At 39.1% G+C, this 23,785-nt stretch overlaps 1 protein-coding gene across 1 annotated transcript in view; it reads right to left on the reverse strand.

Moving 5' to 3' along the window:
- The window catches only part of LOC126248864 (uncharacterized), a 582,306-nt gene that overhangs the window by 26,874 nt on the left and 531,647 nt on the right, over positions 1-23,785 (reverse strand). The window contains exons 2-5 of the mRNA XM_049950309.1: positions 20,088-20,467; positions 16,949-17,133; positions 12,562-12,831; positions 6,187-6,418 (exon numbers count right to left, since the gene is read on the reverse strand). Of these exons, the coding sequence (XP_049806266.1) occupies positions 6,187-6,418; positions 12,562-12,831; positions 16,949-17,133; positions 20,088-20,457 (1,057 nt within the window). The 5' untranslated portion in view covers positions 20,458-20,467. The remainder of the gene's footprint in view (positions 1-6,186; positions 6,419-12,561; positions 12,832-16,948; positions 17,134-20,087; positions 20,468-23,785) is intronic.

Genomic DNA, 23,785 nt, shown 5'->3' on the forward strand with positions numbered 1-23,785 from the left:
CTCTTTCCTACTGCTTCTCATGCAAAAGTGAATAAATGTTATCAGTGATTACCTCTGCTTATTTATGAGAAAATTATCTACCATACCAACTTTTCCACAGACTCAACAAAATGATCATAACAACATGATTAATTAAAGACATGAAAATATAAATATAAATATAAATGGCCAATCAATTAATTAAACATCAAGGAACATCAATACCACTAAAACTTCTAGAAGTGAGTAAGATCAAGGATATTATAAAAATTAAGATTTTTACATATGTGCAGTATTTATGGGTTAACTCAGTAACCCAGTAGCACTGTTACCAGTTCCAAGCCCTGACACAGAAGGTGGGTTGGCAAGACAAGATACTCCAGAAATATTTATTTATTTATTTATTTCCAATTCTAATGATTCTGATTGTATCAAGGGTGAGCGATTACTACAAACCAGGAATCTAGCTTTACAAGCAGTATGGCACAATGAAAACAAATTATTACCACAAGCGCCACATATTGAGGAACCCAATATCACGAAAATCCAAGCATTTTAAATTCCTAAAGAATCTCAAAAGCTTCTTAAAAACTTTTAACTCATTAGTACAAGGCAGTAAGACGAAATAAATGAAGCTCTTCAAGAAAATAAAGCTCTAGTACTAGCACTGCTATGTACTGTACTCCCTTTAAATGCAATGATTCTCCCACCTCCCAAAAAATCAGTCCTGAGTGGTTCAGTGCAGTGTGCCAACCTCTTCATCCCAAATTAGCATTTGCACCCAATTATATGTTGGACATATTCCAACCTCTGTCTTTTAGTACAGTTTTTACACTCTACAGCTCCCTCTAGCATCATCAAAATTATTTCCTGGTGTCTTAACACGTGACCTATCATCCCTTCTTCTGGTTTGTTCTTTGCATGTGTTCCTTTCTTTGCCAATTCTGAAGAGAATTGGCAAATTCCTTGTCAGTTCACCTACACTGCCTGAAAAAAAAAAGTGTAAAGCATCCAGAAGACAAGGTCAATATAACTTTATACACCATACACCATCAGCAGGTGTGAAAACTATTAGAGATGCAATTCCCTGCAACAGGTATAACAGCCATCCGAGTGCATTAGTACCATACCAGACCTCATAGGATATATAAGACGCATGAATAGTATCAGCTGTTGAGTAACACTCGTGTGACTAGTGTCATCAACACCTGGTTTGAAAGAGGCCTAACTGTGGGTCTCCATTGGCCAGCTGGTCAAATCACGCAATATTCAGATTTGTGAAGCACCCAGATGTGACAGTGGCCCAATACTGGACTGCTAGGTAATGTGAGGGCAGGGATAAATGTCATTGCAACAGTTACCCACCTTCTGTTCAACAGTAAAGATAAGATTGACCCTTTAGAACAGAGTGGAATTTATAGAATTTCCTGCAATCTGTGTGCAAATTATATGAAGGTCAATCAGGTAGGGCTATAACTACTAGACTGACTGAGCATGAACAGGATTGCAACAAGTTCCCCCCCCCCCCCATGTGAAATTCCCTGATGTTTCCCAGATTTCCACACAAGTTTTAGGATTTCTTCCAGACACATTTTGACATCTCAATGGTAAGTTATGACGTACACTGACAATCGGTCTTTGCAGTTATGGTACAAGAACCAATAGTGCAAATGAGGAAATGTCAAAAAACCTTGCAAGCAAATGGTATTCCCTGAAGTGAGCAAAAATCTTAAGTACTAACATCAACATCTTTTGATATGAACAGTTTTTAGATGGAGAAAGCAAGCCAAATGGTAGATGTCTTTCATTAATACCACTGATGATATTTTATTTCAATAAAACGAAACACAATTGGTGAAAAAAACACACATTTCCTTGGAGTTGCAAGACAGATTTAAAAAACCTTCACTGATTTCAGAAATAACCTCAGAAAAAGTAAGCCTGTTGAAAGAAGAGTATGAGGCAGGGAATAATTGTATAAACCAACACTGTAGCTGACCACCAATAAAATGCTGGTCTACTATCTTCTTTATTGTCAGTTATTACTCACTGTATTATATCTACTATTTTACAGGTATTGCGTGATTTTCCTTTCGAGAAATATATGGGCACATAATGTACAAACTGCCAGTGACTGACACAATTTTCTTCTTCTTATCACCCATACTTTCTAACATATAAAGTGCTTTTTAAGTGCCAAATGTGCTAGAACAAATAACATGTCTATACAATGCCACACTGTACAACATATGTATGGTGGGACAGTTGCAATTCCTGAAATCCATCACCCATGGCCTCTGGCCTGCTGAGGAGCACCACAGTCCTGGATCCATGGAATTACTATGAAAATCTGCTGCATTACACCACACACAGAGACCTGACCTGTGGCATGTCGGTGAGACTAGATTCGACAGGCATGGTCTGTTCCTTAATGGGAACCGAATGGCTTCAGATCGGCAGGCCTGATCCATTACAGATACCTGCAGAAACGGTCTGTTGCTTTAGTCTGTTGTGGAAATCCACTTGTGTGGCCAGCTACTCACGAGCCACAGACAGCATGTCGATGAAATGAGACCATGCAACAGATAGCCTGTTCAAATACTCTGAGAATCAATAATAATGAGGATAGGTAGCAACTCACCATAAAGGTGATTGCTGAGCAGACAGGCATGTAGAAAAGACAATCATTCTCTCTCCACTAAATTTTCGGCCATAGCTTTTGTCAGAAAAAGAGAGTGCACACACATTCACACAATCACTCAGACAGAACTCGTGCACACATGACCACTGTCCAAGGCCACTGCATCTACAGTGTCCAAGAATCAGATCCAAACAAGTTGCTCATCATACCTCCCGTCGGCAGCTGCTAGGCTAGTGAGAAGAAGTGGTGACAGCACTGACTGCAAGCTGAGGGAAGTGCTAGGGAGGGGAGCAGCAGTAGTAATGAGGGAGTAGGGAAGCGGTGCACATACTCGGCTGCAACCAGCCAGCACTGATGCAAGACACCTCAGTAAACAAACCATTTCATCTACTGAGACAAAAATGAGATTTTTCCAGTTTTTTCTCATATTTCCCTGATGTGTTTGAAATTCCCTGATATTCCACGATTTCCCTTACTTCCCGAACCTGTAGAAACCCTGATTAAATGAGTTGGAGACAGAGAAAGAAAGATTCCACATTTGCTGAACATGCTCTGAAAGAAAGTAATTCTTATTATGTGAAACGTTATGTCCTCCATAAAGGAAATAAAGGGAGAAAACTAGCATTACTTGGAATTCTGGCTATTAATACATCCTGATCTGGTTCTTAATGAACAAACACAGTTCCATTACTCACCTTTATTAAAGTAGCCACCATTAGCTAATAAGCTTGTTATAACTGTTCCATACCCACATTCCATATATATCTTTCTTCCACACTCTTTATTCAGTCTGTTCATCACATTCACCAGTTTGTCCTTGCCAGTACTCACTTGCAAACATTTATGTATTATATACTCACTTATTTTTAATATTTGAATATATTGTAATATAAGATTTATTTGTACAGTGTCTCTCTAGGTATTACACCATGTTGTGTTTTGTATCTCTAATATGTATAGAATGCCACATACCGTTGCAAAGCGTTCTTTTATACAGCTATGAACTCTCGCTGAAGTAGTGTGGAATACCTATTTAGCATTAAGTTATCTGATGAAGGCCTAACAAGCCAAACGCCAGTTCACGACAAACTAATAAATACTATTGTGGAATGTTAATATGTTGCATTCAGGTTACTAAGATTCTCAAACTACTACTTCAGATTAAGGCCAATGTTGTAGACTAACAGACTTCTCTTGGCCAGGAATGCTCTCTTTTCCAGTGCTGTTTACACCCACTTTGTTTTAGTTGTCATCTGTTATTTTGTTTCCAATGTAAAATTTTAGTATCAAATGTAAAATTTTAGTATCAAATGTATATTGCTTTTGAAGAGCAAAGCCCAAAAATGAGTCAGTTTCACACTACACAGACATGAACGACAGACTGTTCACCAAACATGCAGTGCATAAAACTAAACACACCTTAATTAATGCCTACACTCAAACAAATAATGAGAATCAGAAGGACCTGGAAAACACTGACAAATGCTGACCTTAAAACATCATGCGAAGATTCAACTGTTTAATTGTAATGTAAGAGTTGTATTGGAAGAGAAGAACAGATACAAAATTAAGCTCCAACGAAGATGTGCAATAGCGCTTTGAGTTATGTGATAATCATAACCTTCTATCACTCAAGTACTTTAATCATCTGGCCACAAGTCAAACAACATGGCAATCACCAAACTCAATAACAGAAGTTCTCCAAATAGATTGTCTTGTTATATCTCAAGGGCAACAAAGTCTGCAAGTAAATGTCAGTATCAAAAATGGTATATGGACTGACTGACCAAAATGTTTCAGTTCAGGTCTACCTCTCTTTATCAGAATTATGGAAGCTTATTTGTGAAGAAGCAATAGATTTTTATATAACACCATAATAAATATATGGTAGAAAAAATGCCAGAGGACTCAAAATTAACCTTGCTCAACAAAATGGTCAAGAATACATCAAATAATAATTCTGAAAATATGTTGATGTACATGCCTCTATCTATGTAGATTTTAAAAAGATACACCGTTCCATCACGTGTCATGTGTTACATAACATGCCTACAGAAATAGGGATAACAATTAACAATAACAATTAACAGTAACAATTTGTGAAGGTAACTTTGACTAACACCCTGTCCAAAATAAAATTCTAAAAATGTTACTCGAAACTGACTAGAATCAAAACAGGGCTCTGACAGTAGGATGGACCTTCACCTATCTTACTTCACTACACACTTGGAAAAATAAGATATACAAAAACTGTGCAAAACACTTATAACTTCAGTACCAGCTTAAACCACCATAGACATCCCCAGTGGTTTAAATATAAAAAAAAGCAAGCACACATTAACTCTAGCATCTTGTGCTATGAAACACAGCCATAATGTTACAAGATTTTGAAACAGTAAGAGAACAATTAATGTGCTGAAAGTTCCCACACAAACAGCATTTCACAGATAGATTTGATAAAAGAAAGAGGAGGAGAAGAAAAAGAAAGCAAACCAAAGATCACGACCAATATAACGAAGTCAAATGTCAGACACAGAACAAGAAAATGTGTTAGCATCTGGGCAAATGGACTGAAGCCAAAAATGAGAGGCAGAAAAATGGAAATCGCTTTACAAACCATGTGAAATATTTAAAAACGGGCTTTCTGATAAATACCAGTATTCATCAGTACAACTGTGTCTTCAAACCAGTGAATCTAAGTGTCTCATTCCCTCTGCAAAATGTTTCTTGATTAATCAGAATGAAGAACAAAAAATCTTGCACAATATACTGGGCCCACATTGCTAATGAAAATGGGATCCACATAAAAATTTAACAATAAGTATATAATTTACAATAGACAAAATAACAGTATAGTGCATAAACGCGAAGTTAATCTTTACGGCCACATACAAAGAAATGAACAACTTCACATGGGAGAAGGATGGATGCAGTATCTCAGACTCAATTGTTTTTTTCAAGTTGCTACTTTCAATGTGTGAAAACACACATTTCAAAATTCAGAAGAATAACAACATTACAATAGTGGGCACATTTCAGAGGGATGCTAAAGCACATTAGCTTTCAATCTCTCTTGGTCGCCTTTTCCCTGTTATTTCCTTATTATTATTATTATTATTATTATTATTATTATTATTATTATTATGTTGTCATCCTTCCTTTGATAATTTTCTCTCTTCACATTTTCTAACCCATTTTGATCTCCTTTCCCCTTTCACTGGATTACAGGAAATTATATCTGCTTCCTCTCCAAAGCTGTTCCATTTTGTTTTCCTTTTTGGGCTAAATAGCCATTTCTATTACCAACAAAAATTAATATGATAGTGTGAGGGAAAACATAACTGGTCGAAACTATGATTCTTATTAGTTAAAAAGCCAATGCTTTTGAATACTTTAAGTAAACTGTATAAATGTCTTTCCAGACAACAGATTACACTTTAAAGAAAGCCATAATGTAGGAATGAAAGTCCTACTCTCTATAATGTGGCACTATTATTGCTGCAAGCTGAAACTTCACAACCTGTGTACTCCATCTTCTAGCCTTCTAAATGTTTTATTCAATATACCTTTGGAAACAGAGCCAGTAGCTGCTGACTGTTGATTCTGTGCTCGTCTTGAACCTCGTCCACTATTGCCCCTGCCAGCAGTTCTTGGTGGGCTACCCGAAGAGCTGCAGCGACTGGGTGGTGAAGACGTACCGCGCATCATATTTTCATCCACTGGCAGATTGGACATGTCAGTATCCACTGCCGCTGGACCACAGTTCTCAGGACTAACTCCAGCTTCAATCATCAGCACCTTTGGGGAGGAAAAAAGTAAAACTCAGAATGAAACAATCTGATTAGCATGTGTTTTATAAAAATCATATATGCAATTAAACATTTGACAACCGAGTTGTGGAAGGAAAAACTTCGAATTTCTTCGATGGATCCTGTGTTTTTCCCCTAAATTCGAAACTAAAAGAAAGAAAAATGCCCTCAAAATACTAACTCCAATATATAAATTTTCCAACATTACATGCAACAATACACTGCTTAATGATAGCAAATGTCAAAATTTGAATATGTAGATGACTGCGGCAAACAGTACTACTGAAAAATCAGTAGTAATTATTCTCATGATATTTGGATACAATAGAAACAGTCAAGTATTACTTTACTCACATTGAATGGGTGTCAAATGCGTGTAAAATTCCCAAATGATTGAATCAGCTGACATGAAATGGAACAGTCATTTTTCTTAATTTTCATCACTAACAGAACTACTTTTATGAACCTCCAGCACAATGCAGGAAGAATGACTAGCAACTTACTTTTAATAAAACTAGTATTTGTAATTCTGTCACAGTTACAATGAGGAATCTCCTTTATTTGCTGTGACTAGATTCGGACATGACATCCATTATCAATCACCTTCATGGAAAGTATTGGAACCTACTACAACCTGTACATTCGCAAAAATACAGATCTGTTACAAGAGTAAACTATTCTCAGCAGAGAACTGATCAATCGAGGCCAAATGTTTAATAATGTATAAACAAAGCTAAAATACAGTTAAATTCCTTACTTCAAAATATAATTTTCAACACCATATATTACCCAACTGTAATAACAAGAAATCATCCACTGCAAAAGACTTGAGGTTTCCTGCACAGGAATACTCAGCAGGGGCAAAACTTGCATGAAATCAAAACCTAATTTGATAACATTGCCAGAAGCCCTAGCAATACAGGGTGATTCAAAAAGAATACCACAACTTTACAAATGAGTATTTAATGAAAGGAACATAATATAACCTTCTGTTATACATCATTACAAAGAGTATTTAAAAAGGTTTTTTTTCACTCAAAAACAAGTTCAGAGATGTTCAATATGGCCCCCTCCAGACACACTAGCAATATCAACCCGATACTCCAACTCGTTCCACACTCTCTGTAGCATATCAGGCGTAACAGTTTGGATAGCTGCTGTTATTTCTCGTTTCAAATCATCAATGGTGGCTGGGAGAGGTGGCCGAAACACCATATCCTTAACATACCCCCATAAGAAAAAATCGCAGTGGGTAAGATCAGGGCTTCTTGGAGGCCAGTGATGAAGTGCTCTGTCACGGGCTGCCTGGCGGCCGATCCATCGCCTCGGGTAGTTGACGTTCAGGTAGTTGAACCAATTTCAGACGATAAGGTTTCATAACTAACCTTTTTCGTAGGACTCTCCATACAGTTGATTGTGGAATTTGCAGCTCTCTGCTAGCTCTGCGAGTCGATTTTCCTGGGCTGCGAACAAATGCTTGCTGGATGCGTGCTACATTTTCATCACTCGTTCTCGGCCGTCCAGAACTTTTCCGTTTGCACAAACACCCATTCTCTGTAAACTGTTTATACCAACGTTTAATACACCACCTATCAGGAGGTTTAACACCATACTTCGTTCGAAATGCACGCTGAACAACTGTCGTCGATTCACTTCTGCCGTACTCAATAACACAAAAAGCATTCTGTTGAGCGGTCGCCATCTTAGCATCAACTGACGCTGACGCCTAGTCAACAGCGCCTCAAGCGAACAAATGTACAACTAAATGAAACTTTATAGCTCCCTTAATTCGCCGACAGATAGTGCTTAGCTCTGCCTTTTGTCGTTGCAGAGTTTTAAATTCCTAAAGTTGTGGTATTCTTTTTGAATCACCCTGTATTTTTACTTTCTTAAGGGGTCAACAAAATTTTCTGCTATGCATTTCATGAATATCCAATTCAGTTTGGACCTTCCTCTTGCTAGAATGACCAAATGAATAAATGAAGTGCACCCAAAAATTCTATCTATGGAGGTACGGGGTATATATATGTGGACGGGGCGGAGGGGGGAGGAGACTGAGACAATGCATTCTGGAAAGATCATTGATAAACAGCACAGCAACATACACAATTTATATAAACAGAAATTCCACCAAATACAGTACAGCACAGCACAGTAGCTTTCAAAGCACTGAAATCTAGACAGCGACTCGCTTTTGTCAGCCTACCATAGCTCATGCCACGTGATCTTGCCAGCCAATGACAGCAGCTACTAAGGACATAGGACACATGGTGTATTCAGCCAATAGCAACCTAACTGTTAAGTAGTGTGAACACACAAATACATAATGTTAAAGGTTTAAATTAATATACACACAGTATAGCTACAAGGGAAGCAAGCTGTCATTTTTCAAAAAATTTTGCTGCTTTTTTTTTTCTGAGGGTGCACTTAGTCAGGATCCTACGAGCATGGTTTAAACTGCAGCAGCGGAATATTTCTGACAAGCATTGTTAGATAGGCAGAGGGACTTATAAATTTCACTGCTGTGCATCTAACGCTTCATTGGTTACCTGGCTGAATACATGTTCTGTGAAGCACTTTGTCTCCTTCATAGGAAAAACAAATTATGTACGAAACTACTGAAGAATTCACTTCACACTTTTTGTTTTAGGACAATTGTAGTTTTTGCCACTGACATTGCGTAATATGTAACCTATGAAAGAACTTAAACAAATAAGAAAATCTAACCTTGAAACTTCATCTCTTTTTTAACAAGTGTTACCCTTTAAGATATATCAAATGCATATATATCAATAAAATTTTAATCAGTGACATTAATGGTTGGTCTCCTGGCCTCCAAATTTTTCTACATGGCTGGTCCTTACAAGGAAACCTCCCCATCGCACCCCCTCAGATTTAGTTATTACTTGGCACAGTGGATAGGCCTTGAAAAACTGAACACAGATCAATCGAAAAAACAGGAAGAAGTTGCGTGGAACTATGAAAAGCAAAATATACAAACTGAGTAGTCCATGCGCAAGATAAGCAACATCAAGGATATTGTGAGCAGAGGAGCGCCGTGGTCCTGTGGTTAGCGTGCACAGCTGCGGAACGAGTGAAAAGTTTAATTTTTTTATTTTCAGTTTATGTGACAAACCCTTATGTTTTCATGACTTTTTTGGGAGTGATTACCGCATCCACATGAAAACCTAAATCAGGCAAGGTAGAAGAATCTTTTTACCATTCACCAAGTGTACAACTTAGGTGGGTCGACAACATATTCCTGTCATGTGACGCACATGCCGTCACCAGTGTCGTATAGAAAATATCATACATGCTTTCCTGTGGAGGAATCGGTTGACCTACGACCTTGCGATCAAATCTTTTCGGTTCCCATTGGAGAGGCACGTCCTTTCGTCTACTAATCGCACGGTTTTGCTGTGCGGTCGCAAAACACAGACTCTAAACTTATTACAGTGAACAGAGACGTCAATGAACGAATGGACAGATCATAACTTTGCGAAAATAAAGAAAGTAAACTTTTCAGTCTAGGGAAGACTTGAACCACGGACCTCTCGTTCCGCAGCTGCTCACGCTAACTACGGGACCACGGCGCTCCTCAGCTCACACTGTCCTTTATGTTGCTTATCTTACGCATGGACTACTCAGTTTGTATATTTTGCTTATTTTTTTTTCATAGTTCCACACAACTTCCTGTTTTCTCGATTGATCTGTGTTCAGTTTTTCAAGGCCTATCCACTGTGCCAACTTATAACTAAATCTGAGGGGGGTGTGATGGGGAGGTTCCCTTGTTAGTTTTAAGTTTTGACTTAAGGAATTCATCAAACATTCTCCCACATAGCATAAATCATCTCGTGTAAAAGGAAATTTACTTTGAAAGCAATGTTTCTCAAACCACCATTCACAGTATTTTCCCAAGACCTGTTAGAAATGTAAAGAGCTGTGATGTCACGCTCACTGAAATGAGGCACACGAGAAAGATGCCTCAGAAGTAGTTTAATGTATACGAAGTATTACATAGCCTTTGACACATTTTGCTCTTGGCAGATGCTTGTGTGTGACTGTGTTTTGCTGTTGTAAATGGTGCATTTTCTTTGCAACTAAAATTTTATTCTAGTGTTACTCTCTTGTTTATGTTTTACTGATAAATTTAAAAATGTACCTGAGAAGTCAGCCAATGAAAAATTCCTCAAATTTTAAAAAATTCCCATATTTTTCCCAGAATTCTCCCAGATGAAAAAATTCCCAGGTTTTTCCCTTTGCCAGTTGTCCCAGGGTGTACACATCCTGAAGTCATGCTCAAGTATACCTTTTGGAGCACCATTAAAATGCACTTCCTTAGCCTGTAATGTGCGTCTGTGGCAAAGACTTGCTATGCAGCTCTATCAAATAAGTAACACTCAGAAATTTTAGAAGGCCACATATTTTTTTCCACACATGTCCTGTAGAATTTTGTATTTTAAGTAGTAACTAGCAGATGCAGGTGATCCATTTTTGTGAAACACTGTGGGGAACTATGAATGCACTTTTATATACTCCAATACAGTTATTTGGAATCACGACATATTAAAAAAAAAAACACTTTTTTCCAAAACTCCTGATCTCAAAGCCTGTTCTTTTAATAAGTCTCTGTTTACAATCTGTAGCAACAATGAGTCCTTGCAGACAATTAATATGAAATTTCATCATCAGTTTTCAAAAATTTGAAAAAATTCCATTTTGTTCTGACTCCTGTATGCAATCACAAGACAATTTCAAAATTCTTTGTTCTTTTCACACGCATGATCACGAGTGCAAGATTTTTAAGATATTTCACTGAAAGCAAGATTTAAAAACCTGTCAATCACCACAATTACTAAGACCTCATGACTTTTAAAAATAAAATTTTCAATAAAGTCACTTTCTACTATTGGATACCAAGATAAATCATAGAGAAAATAAATGAAAACATCAAACAATTGTTTCACTCACCGCCATATAAGAAGTTGGTAAATTTGAGAAACTTTTTGTCAATGTGGGCAGGAAACATAGAAATAATTAATGGCCAAAATTATCACAGTAACTTTCAAGTACCGCATGCCAACGATCTCCTGAAAGACCTCTACAGAATGATAGAAATGTGTTTCTCAAGACTGTGATTCATGTTGGTCCTACTGATCAGTAACAAAATTATCTTTTTCTGTAGTCATTCAGCAAGATTCAATAAAATATTCAACAAATAAATAACTGAGAGATAGTTTCACAAGTTTCACAGGTAACTCTAAAAATAAAGAAAAAAACATTCACTGCAGTCATCATATTACACATTCATTCTTAAAACAGCCTTTCAAACCAAAACAGGTGTATCAAAGGTAGTGTGCTCTGCAAATGGTAAATCCAGTTCCATCAAAATATCCCTTAATAAAACAGGTGATAATAAATAGATTACAGAAGAATGCTGAAGATTAGATGGGTAGATCATATAACTAATGAGGAGGTATTGAATAGGATTGGGGAGAAGAGAAGTTTGTGGCACAACTTAACTAGAAGAAGGGATCGGTTGGTAGGACATGTTCTGAGGCATCAAGGGACCACCAATGTAGTATTGGAGGGCAGCGTGGAGGGTAAAAATCATAGAGGGAGACCAAGAGACGAATACACTACAGATTGAGAAGGATGTAGGTTGCAGTAGGTACTGGGAGATTAAGAAGCTTGCACAGGATAGAGTAGCATGGAGAGCTGCATCAAACCAGTCTCAGGACTGAAGACCACAACAATAACAATAAATAAATGGGACTCTAAGCAGGAATGAGATTGAAATGATATCCAAAACATTAGAAAACCTGATACCCTGTTGAATTGAACTGAGTTTACTTCAAACTATGGTTACATTGCCCCTGAATACTTTCTCATTTTAGACAGACTAGTACACCAAGGTAACTGCATCAAGCTGCTCATTTAGTAACCAAGTAATGCCAATACTTTGATCTCTAACAACTCGCCCACCAAAGGATATTGTCAACACTCTGTAATCACTTCATTGGTATTTCAGAACTGTTCTCAACATACAGAGAAAAATCAATCCCAACATATACATAAAAATATTAATCATTGAAAGATAACCACACAACCAAAAAAATGTGACAACATTACCTGCCTACGGCGCTGTAGCCTCACAAGTGATTCCTCTTTAAGTTTCTTCAAACGTAAAATGCTGTTCCACTCATGTTCCTTGGCACGTGCCAATGCCGCCAGAGCACCAATCTCACGTCTCAACCGCTCTGCAAGCTGTCTCAGTTCTATGTCCTCATTGCTGCCACCATGGCCGCCACCACCACTGCCCCCAGCAACTGCGCTCACAGCCTCTCTTAGTGACCGTTCTCGTTCCCACTCTTCCTCTTCTTCAAGCTCCTCCACCTCAACCTAAAGAATAAAAGAACAGTAGTGCATGTTGGAGTATCAACAATATCATGGAAAGGCTAAGTTGCTACTCACTTTAAAGATGAAACATTGAGCTGCAGACAGATTTTTATATATTAAAAAAAAAAAGGGGGAGACGACTTATGTATGAGCTTTCAGTGAAAGCATTCTTCAAGAAAGAAAAAAACACACACACACACAGCACTCTTTCTGGCTGCCATGGCAACCTCATTCTGGTGGCTAGGGCAATTCATTCTGCATTCTGGTCATAGTGGCTGGAGATAGCGTTCATTTGTGGGTGAAATGTGCCTACTTGTGCGAATGTGTGTATATGTATTCATTTCTGAAGAAGGCTTTCACCAAAAGCTCGTACGCAACAATCCTTTCATTGCGCCTGTATGCAACGCAATATGTCATCTTTACAGTGAGTAGCAGTCCTTTCCACAATTTAAAAAAAATAAAATAAAATAAAAGATGCAAAGAAGAATCATACAGTGCATTTTCCATGTGAAAGACACTTCGATAATATGAAAAAACTTAAGAGAAAAAGCTATATTTCACAGCTTCCAGTTATCATCATCATCATCATCATCATCATCATCATCACCATCACCATCACCAAATAGAAGCAGAAAAAACAATGCAATGGATAAAATAGAATAGAGAACTTAATTTTAGCTCAAGTTTTCAATATTCAGGATGAATAAGCTGCCACTACCACTGTTGCTTTATACAGCCTGGAATGTTATATATGGCCTCCAAACACAATGCATGAGATTTTCATATTCTCTTGCAAACACCATGCAAACTATTAGTCCTACAGAAAAAATGAACAGAAACTCTTTTGTAGGAAATTTAATATAGTTCAATTTTGTATTGGGTTATGTTTTTGATAGAGGCTGTAGTTTTTGAGTTATTAAAGAAAAACTTACAAAAGTGACCATCAAACACACCCCCAATCTCACACTCGGCACTGACCAGTCAGAATTTCCAGTATGCTGTTCATGGTACTCCCTCCTACCACTGTACAAAATTTTGTGACTGCATAAATAATTTCCCTCATTCAACCTTTTTTGGTCTTCGCTGACTAGCCGTATTGCACCACCAGCTTAGTCAAGCACTTACAAACTGTAAAACTGAAGAGTATGAAAATTTACCTAACAATTTTCGTACAATGGTTGAGGAGAGAGCCACAATCGTCATACTCGTCATACTAGAGATCCTGACATGAGGAATAAGTGTGTTTGAAGGTCACCTTTGTATGTGTTTCTTGAATAACTCTAGAACAATGACCTCCTGCAAAAACGTATTCCAGTACAAGATTTAACTACATTCAGTTTCCAGAAGGTCTGTTCATTTTTTCTGTAGGACTAATAGTCTGCAATTGTGGGTTGCATAAAGCAACAATGGTAGGGGCAGTTGAATCACCTGTGCATCTGGTAATATGAATGGATTTTTCTAAATTCCTTGCCATTAAATAAATGTAATACACATTTGGTAGAAAGTTGAAATACACACACCAAAAAAGTTTTGCATCGCCCCGGTTTCCAGAACTCGGGAAGACAGACGCTGAGTGGATATTGTATCACTGACACAGTCCCTTTGACTGTTCAGAGATGTCACTAAACCCACTCAAAGATGTAAACAACCAAGCATGAGCAGCACCTATTCGATGGACTGGGTCCGACAGCCTATAAGTTCCAGTCTCTTTACCAAGGAGGAGGTACACGGCTCGTGTTGTCTGTAGTTCAACCAAGCCTAGACGGTCAATACCGCAGTTTGACCACATCCACATAGTTACTTTGTGCCAGGACGTGCTCTCAACAAGGTAAGTGTCCAGGCATCTCTGAGTGAACCAAAGCGGTGTTGTTTGGACATGGAGGAGATACAGAAAGACAGGAACTGTCGATGACATGCCTTGCTCAGGCCGCTCGAGGGCTACTACTGCAGTGGATGACCGCTACCTATGGGTTATGGCTCAGAGGAGCACTGACGGCAACGCCACATGTTCAATAATGCTTTTCGTGCAGCCACAAGATGTCATCTTACATCTCAAACTGTGTGCTATAGGGTAATTGATGCGCAACTTCACTCCTGACTTTCATGGCGAGGTCCATCTTTGCAACGACGACACCATGCAGCGCAGTACAGACGGGCCAAACAACATGCCGAATGGACTGCTCAGGATTGGCATCACGTTCTCTTCACCGATGAGTGTCGCATATGTCTTCAACGAGACAACCACCGGAGACGTGTTTGGAGGCAACCTCGTCAGGCTGATGCCTTAGACACACTGCCCAGCGAGTGCAGCAAGATGGAGGTTAAAATGTCTCTAAGCACTATGGGACTTAACATCTGAGGTCATCAGTCGCCTAGACTTAGATCCACTTAAACCTAACTAACCTAAGGACAGCACACACATCCTCACCCAAGGCAGGATTCGAACCTGCGACCGTAGCAGCAGTGTGGTTCTGGACTGAATCGCATAGAACCAATCGACCACAGCGGCCAGCCAAGATGGAGGTTCCCTGCTATTTTGGGGTGGCATTATGTGGGCTGACATATGCCACTGGTGGTCATGGAGGGCGCCGTAACGACTGTACGATACATGAATGTCATCCTGCGACTGATAGTGCAAACACATCGGCAGTATATTGGCAAGACATTCGTCTTCATGGACGACAATTCGTGCCCCTGTTGTGCACATCTTGTGAATGACTTCCTTCAGGATAAAGACATCGCTCAACCAGAGTGGCCAGCAGGTTCTCCAGATATGAACCCTATAGAACATGCCTGGGATAGCTTGAAAAGGGCTATTTATGGACGACGTGACCCACTAACCACTCTGAGGGATCTACGCCGGATCGCCGTTGAGGAGTGGAACAATCTGGACAAACAGAGCCTTGATGAACTTGTGGATAGTATGCCACGACGAATACAGGCATGCATCAGTGGAAGAGGACATGCTACTGGGTATTAGAGGTACCAGTGTGTACAGCAATCTGGACCACAATCTCTGAAGGTCTTGCTGTATGGTGATACAACATGCAATGTGTGCTTTTCATGAGCAATAAAAAGGGCGGAAATAATGTTTAAGTTGATCTCTATTCCAATTTTCTGTAGAGGTTCCAGAACTCTCGGAATCGAGGTGATGCAAACTTACTTACTTTCTTTCTTTCTTTCTTTCTTTCTTTCTTTCTTTCTTTAATGTGTGTACATTATCGTGAAGCTATTACCACCTCCTGTTAATGATTTTAACTTTCGTTTAATGACTGTTACAAATCTTGTTGAACACTCGAGACAACTGATCGCTTACTTCTAACAGCCTAAGAAGTTCAAATTAATATTGTAACAATATTTCTCGAGGTTTAAGCAGGACTGCTATAAACGATTCATCCATTTTCTCCAATATTACATGCATAAATATGACTGATCCATAAATGGCACTGCAAACTCATCAAGTTTGCAATTTGCCCTTAGCAAATCTTTTACAAGTGTCTCTCTGGTCTCGCAACACGCGTCCAAACAGTAATAAAGTTCATTCCATACCTTACGCAGCAGCATCCTGTTAATGGTCCTCTCAGCAGTTCCAATGATGTTGGCTGTGGGGTTATGTAACAATGGTCTATAACATACTCTTAAGGAAGAAAGTGACAAAGCCTTAGGTAAGGTGACCTGAGGGGCCAAGTGAACAGTTCCACATCATCTTCACCATTATATCCAAACCAGTCACGCACAAGATCATCAACCATCATTTAAGTAGCAACGATCATCAGTGCACCTATGTCATGGTGCCCCTTCTTGTTGGAAGATGTAATTTTTGGAATCAGCAGTCAGTTGTGGAAACAATCACAGCTGCAACCTATCAAGCTAAGAGGAACCCGTCACAGTTTTCTCACATAAGAAAAACAGCCCATATAGCTTTGTCACCATTTTGTCAAGGCACTGCACTCTTAATGTTGACTGGTGGCCACAGTGCAAACTTCACGCGTTTGCGGTTCTATTCTTGCAGAAATTATATTTGTACTTTTAATACTTCAGGAAAGATATATCTCTTAAGATGAATGAACCATTTATAGTAGTCCTGCATTATTAGCTGAATACCAGTGCAGAGACTCACCTCTGGTATCCGAGGTTTCTTACGATCACTGCTGTCACTATCACTACTAGGTCTCTTGCGAGATGCTGCTGGACTTTCAGGCTGCTTGACAGACACTGTCTCAACAATTTTCTCCATGCCTGCATTTTCATCATCTAGTTCCTCCTTAAGCTCTTGCTTTAATTCCACCGGTTTTGCAGTGTTTTCTGAAACAAGGAAATAATTATGACATTTTGTAGAAAAGATAAACAAACTGATCTTGGGTTTCTAGAACTCATAAAGATTACAAATAATCATTTAAGATCTTTCTCTTACAACCAGGGAAGTTAATGACACAAGTAATTACTGAAGCAAGATCAGTCCTGACAAAATCTGAAGTGAAGGGTTAATCCCCCCCTAGAGGGAAAAATTGTTCTGTCTCCAATATTAAGTCAGTCTCCTTAACAACTCTAATCAGCTATTACAATATGATGTAATGATTAATGATGATAAGGTGTTGAGTCACGGCATGCAGAATTACAATCTTTGTCACAAAATCAGGAAGAGGTAGTGGGAACTTTTTTTTTTTTTAATTTGTGGACAGAAACCCCAAATTTCCCTCTTACTAATTGTTTTATGATACAAAAATGATGAATCCTGTCTGCTGGTACTGGTATCACCAATGAAATATTCTACTACTGCCTGAACAGTGTCTAATCACTGATGCAGTAACAGTATACATACCTCCTATTTCCACCTAAAATGCTCCTAGTGGTCTCTTATTTAGCACAAGATTTGATGAAAAAAAAAATCTACTGTACTATCAGAATATTGTCAAACTTCACTGTTATTTCTTCAATAAAGGAGGAACAATTTGACCGACTGCACAAACTCAGAGAGAGTGTGTGTGTGTGTGTGTGTGTGTGTGTGTGTGTGTGTGTGTGTGTGTGTGTGTGTGCGTGTGTGGGTGGGTGCACGGCATGTTGTGTGCACTACCATTACCATACAGAATAAAAGTTTTTATACAGTATGAAGTCCCTGAATTAAAAAGGATTACTGAATTTAAGAAGTTCTGGTTTATAATGTATATAGAAATAATAATTATGCAAAACTAAAAACATATGTCATTATAAATCAAAATGGAACTAACTGTCAATTGCTGCATATGAAATTCATTTTAAGCTGTGAATTTGTCTATACTTGGAATCATAAATCCTACACAATGAAAATTGTTTCCTGGATTAATAAATAAATAAATAAATCAATAAAATATTCCTTAAAGGAGAACTAAACGATGAAGTTTTATGGAAGGAGAGATCATCTTGGTCAAGTTCTTCAATGAAAGGACAGGTACTAGGAACACACAAAATTGCTAGTGGGTGGTGTACTAAGCAACTGGAGGGAAGTCATATGTTCACCCTCAGAACTAAGAAAATACAAATATAATGTGAGAGTCAAAGTACAGCAAGTGTTGTAAAGACAGTGCATAAGTTTGTAGTGTTTTTGTTTTGCATGTTGGTAGTCTGGACGCTACGGGTTTAGTTATCGATTGTCATTGTTTATTTGTAGTTCACCTTTGATATTTGATTTCACATATTGTCATCTAGTCATCTGGAGATAATGTGTGGAGTTGTGGACACTAGAAAATGGAGTGTCAAGTGGAGAAATCTGAACATTTCTAACATATTCTTCCGTTTGAATTCAGTACAGTGGTGACAGCAGCAGAGGCAGCCAGAAACATTTGCGCCATGTATGGGTATCATGCCATTTAACAAAGCATGGCAAGGAAATGGTTTTCTTCTTTTAAGAAGAGTTATTTTGATGTTAGTGACTCTCCACATTGAGAAAGACCTCCGAGGTTTGATGAAGATGATTTAAATGCATTAATCCACATCACGGTGGAACAGCGATGGTGTGTTGTACTACAGACTGTTTCCCCCAAGATGTAACCACCACTACTGACATTTATTGTCAAAGTGTGCAACACCTCAGAGATGCAATCCAAGGACAATGACCAGGAAGACTGCATGAAGTGGATTTGTGCCACAGTAACACCTGCTCACATTCTGCTACACTGACAAAAAACACTATACAGAAGTTTGGTTGGGAAGTCATTTGGAACATCCACCTTATTGACCTGATATTGTGCACTCAGATTTTCACCTCTTCCACACACTATCCAACAACCTTCAATGAACTTCCACATGAAAATACGCTTCTAACATGGTGCGATGTGTTCTTTGTCTCAAAATCACGTAATTTCTACTGTCGCGGGACCGGAAAGTTATCCCAGCATTGGCAGACTGTTGTACATAGTGAAGGGGAATATATTAGTGATGACTACTGTCTGTTATGTGTATCTGCTTTGTTTATTAAAACTTAATGACACATGCTTCGATAACGAGAATATAAATTTCCGAAATTGGTCTGAGACTAAAGTTGAAAGACAAACTGTATCTGTTGGATGGAGCTTCTTACCTTACAAAATGTGTTATATGCATTATACAGCTATGGACCAAGGGCAAGCATCTACAATCAGGTACAGGATAAAAAAACTGCTATAATTTTCTACAGCATAGTTCCCAACTATTCTGTCAGGTAAAGCTGTAGCCATTATTGGATTTTTATCTTATTTGTTGAAATGTCTCCATTGATCATAAAATAAATGTCACAAACAATTTTTGTGGTCTTCTGGGCAGTGGCAACTACTCACTTGTTTTAAGAGTGGATAGTGGGAATGAAGATTAGGGATTTAACATCCTGTCGCTGACAATGTCTTTAGACGTGGAGTACAAATCAAGCTGGTAAGAGAATTGGTCATGCATTTTTCAAAGGAATCATCCTGGCATCCACTATGTGAAATCTACAAAAAGCGTGAATCTGTATGACCATTTGAAAATTGGCAACCCACTGCCCCAAATCCCCAGTCCACTACTCTAAGTGTACTGTCATCTGACTGACTGTGCAGAAGGGCTAATTTAAGTGAAAGGGGGCTGAAAAAAGTGAAGAGGAGGAAGGGAGAGTTATGAATGAGTAAACTGGAAATAAATGACAATTATAATTCATAAAATGTTGTGTCATGCTACAAGATGTTATTGCTGTAAAGGCAAAGTGGCAAAAACATAATACTAATGAACTTGTTACATGACTAGGAAAAAAAGAATAAGTTACTGCCCCGTACCTGAACTGCTGTTGCTGCTGCAGTTATTGATGGCAGCCGAGATGGATGCAGCGATGCCACTGCTGGCAGTGGTGGCGGCAGCAGCGGTGGCAGTGCTGGTGCTGGTGGTAGTGGTGTTGGTGATAGAGTTGGTAAGAGCTGTGGTGTTTCTGGCAGTGGTGGGCACACTGTTACTGTTTTTAGCAGTCTTGGTGTCAATAGTTATCCTCGCAGTAGGTGAGGCAACGGTGTTATTGACAATCGAAGACTTTCTGTCTGCTCCAATTACAAGGTCAATAGCTTCATCAGATGCAGCTGAGGCTGCTGCATTCTCTGAGATGACTGCTCCTGCAGCTGTCTCCAGCTTGCACTCCTCATCCATGACGTGCATCTTGTTGAGGCTGCAACAAAAAAAAACAACTTCTTGTTATATTTGTTTCATTGCTGCAAACTGCACTAACAAGCACAAAGTGAGAGAGAGTTGGAACAGAAGAGGAAGACCATCACTTTTTCTAAATTCAGCATCTCTTCTTGAAAGTAATTCAGAGTAACGAGTCTGATATCATTGAATGATAACTATGGATATTATTCTTATAAATAACTTATGAAAAACTGAAAGCTGAACAATCAGCTGGGATTTAAAAACAGCCTCTCTCATATCAGTGTCCAATCTATGTCTTTACTCCTGCAGCATGTTGTATCTGTATTGTGTGGTTATCTAACGAGTATGTGTGATGTGTAATATTACTTTGGGTATGGGAGTGAAATGAAACTACAAAGTGAAACCCAGTTTGTCAGCAGATAGGGAAAACCACACTAATAGCACCAAAATTGAGCTGTCAGTTGATTCAATCACCATCAACAGTGTCACTTGTGATGCCTTCAGGTGAGCATCCAGGTTTACTATTCCACTCTTGTGAGCAATGTTTCAATATCAGAAGTACTCTTCAGCACCAGCTGCTGTGAATGAAGGTCTACAATGTGTTCTTTGCCAAACTTTCACTACATGAGAGACTATGGAGTATCATCCTTTTATCAGACTTTTTTTTTTGTTTTGTTTTTTGTTTTTGTGGATGCATATTGAAAATTTAACCTTCTGAATAGAACACATCTTTCTGTACAATGCTTAAGGAAGTGTAATCCAAGTGGAAATTGTTTTTCTATCAACTACTTGCTGAATGAATGTTGTAGTTTCTTCTGAATAAGTCAATATTGACAACAACAAATCCTATGATAGAGTATACGTACAGGAATGGCAGGGTTAGAAGTCCGAGACACCTGAACAATCACCTACATGAAGTTCACGAACTGGCATGGCATATCTACCTGACCGTCATTTCCTAGCCTAAGAATATACTTTTCAAGTGCACAGAGTTGTCCCAGAATACAATACCGTAGGATAGGGGTTTCCAAACCGTGCACTGTGGTTCCCAGGGGTATCACAGCCTTACACTAGGCACACTGTGGTTGTTTCATAAAAATAATAGCTATTCGTTAGCTGAATAAAGGAGCAATGTGTGTATCAGGAGTGGTATCTAGCATTTCGGTGCGTAACTGTTGTTGCTATGACAGTGAGGTAGATTGCAGTCTAGTATTATGGAAGAAAATGTTGGATGGTTAACACGTACATTACATTTCTCTTTCTCTTCACATGGGTTTAGAAGAAAATAAATTTCAATTGAGCAAATAACTGAAGTCTATGTTTGTGGATCTAACTGAACTGTGATTATCTTCTGAATTTCCAGGAGCAGAGATCAACACGACTGTACCAAAGATCCTTTCAGTACATAACTTCCGTCAGTATTTACCACTGAAGAACAAGAGAAGTTCATTAATATTTCGTCAGACTCCACACTGAAATCTAAGTTCATTTCCTCATCACTGCTTGATGTTTGGAGCTTGGTGATGCAGGAGAATCCACAATTAGGTAACAAGGTTCTACAAGTTTCGATACTTTTTCAACATCCTATTGTCGTTAAGTATAGGCCGCCATCAACACGAAACATATATTGCAAATGAATGTGTGTGAAAGAGATGCATGTTGCAGTTTCCAACTTGCCAAGAGATGTGAAGAATGATGATGCAGATGCAAGTTCATTCTTCCCATTAGTTTCGTTGCACGAATAAGACGTAGAAACATTAAATGTCGATTAAAATATGTTATGTAAATGGTTGATAAAGAAATAGCTACTCTCATTCATTTGTTTCCAAAAGTGAAGTTTATTTAACCCACAATAAGTCAAATGTCATGTGCATTTACATTGCATTCCACATTTTTTCACAATAAAATTTGTTTCATCTGCAAGGAGAATTTTTTAAATTATCATTCATGTTTAGTGACAGATCACTGATAACCACTGCCTGACAATAAGAAGTCAACCACCCAGAAACAGAGGAGGAAACAAAATGTAACTTCACAGGTCGAGAAGGTTTGCAATGTTATTGCAGTGATTACAAAATCGAGTCAAACTGACAAAGAACTTGACAGTACGGTGTTCCTCCTCCTCTGGCCTGTATTCATAAATTGATCTGGTTGGGACCTGTGTCAAAGGCATTGCATGCTCTCTTGCAATTCACCTTTGATATCTCGGATATTGGCACCGAGACGGAATTGATGTCCAAGCTAGACCTACACTTGCACTATTGGGGACAGATCTGGTGTACTGCTGGCCACAGGAGCACCACAACAATGCAATAACTGTTCACAGAGGCACATGGCAAGTGTGCATGAGCAATGAACCACGACAAATGAGAACACAGGTTATCAGTGAGGTACCGACATGCCACTTTCCACAATTACTACCAGTCGTGACCTGCAGTCACACCTGATACCACGTCCCCCCCCCCCCCCCCACACACACACACCATAATGCCAGGAGTTAACACCACTGTTCCTCACCAAGGTGAGGCATTGGGGAAGAGTCATACCTCTCCTGAGGTCACCACCACCCTCTCTGATGACAGTCATACGGAATAGTGCCAGAATGCCGTGCCATTCATCGCCAGCCCACGCTTCCTAATCACAGCACCAGTCTAAACACAGCCATTTGTATTGTGGTGTGGTGTTACTGGCTGCCTGTGCACGATATGGTAATTCCCTCTTCTGGGTACTGTCAGTCTCCGACCAATGGTGCAGGACGATACATAATGTTGTAGGGAATGTGTTACTTGCTCTCAGACAACTGAAAACGTGAAAGTACTACGATCTGTTCAGCGCACAGTACAGCGAACCTCTCTTGTTACGGTCTGGTGTGGTCGACTGGAATCTCGGCAACAGTTTCACAGTTCCTTCGTTCCCGTGCAATCCGACATCGGGCGCATCCGAATGCTCCACAAATCGCCACACTGCACGATTCGACCAGCTGGCCAAATGGAGACCCACAATGCGGCCCCTTTCGAACACTGTCGGATGCTGATAATGCTGCTTTCTGCGAGTATGTAGCAACACAGTGTCCTTCGCAGTAATCACTTACCCTCTGACACAGTCCGTGCCTCCTTATTTACCCTACCACGACGGATAACAGCACTAAAAATGAACAATACTAATGCCCTCTTGCAGGTATTCTACCTGTCACGGACCATTGCAATTCTAATTGTTCACAAACCTGCTGACGGTGTGAACATGTACTAAATTACGTTGACATCTGGGTGCTTCACTTCTTTTGTCAGGCAGTGAAGAAAATTTGTGAACCCAGAATGAATCCGTGCGGCATTCCCAC

This window comes from Schistocerca nitens, chromosome 1 (genome assembly GCF_023898315.1).
Source record: "Schistocerca nitens isolate TAMUIC-IGC-003100 chromosome 1, iqSchNite1.1, whole genome shotgun sequence".
NCBI classification, from domain to species: Eukaryota; Metazoa; Arthropoda; class Insecta; order Orthoptera; family Acrididae; genus Schistocerca; species Schistocerca nitens.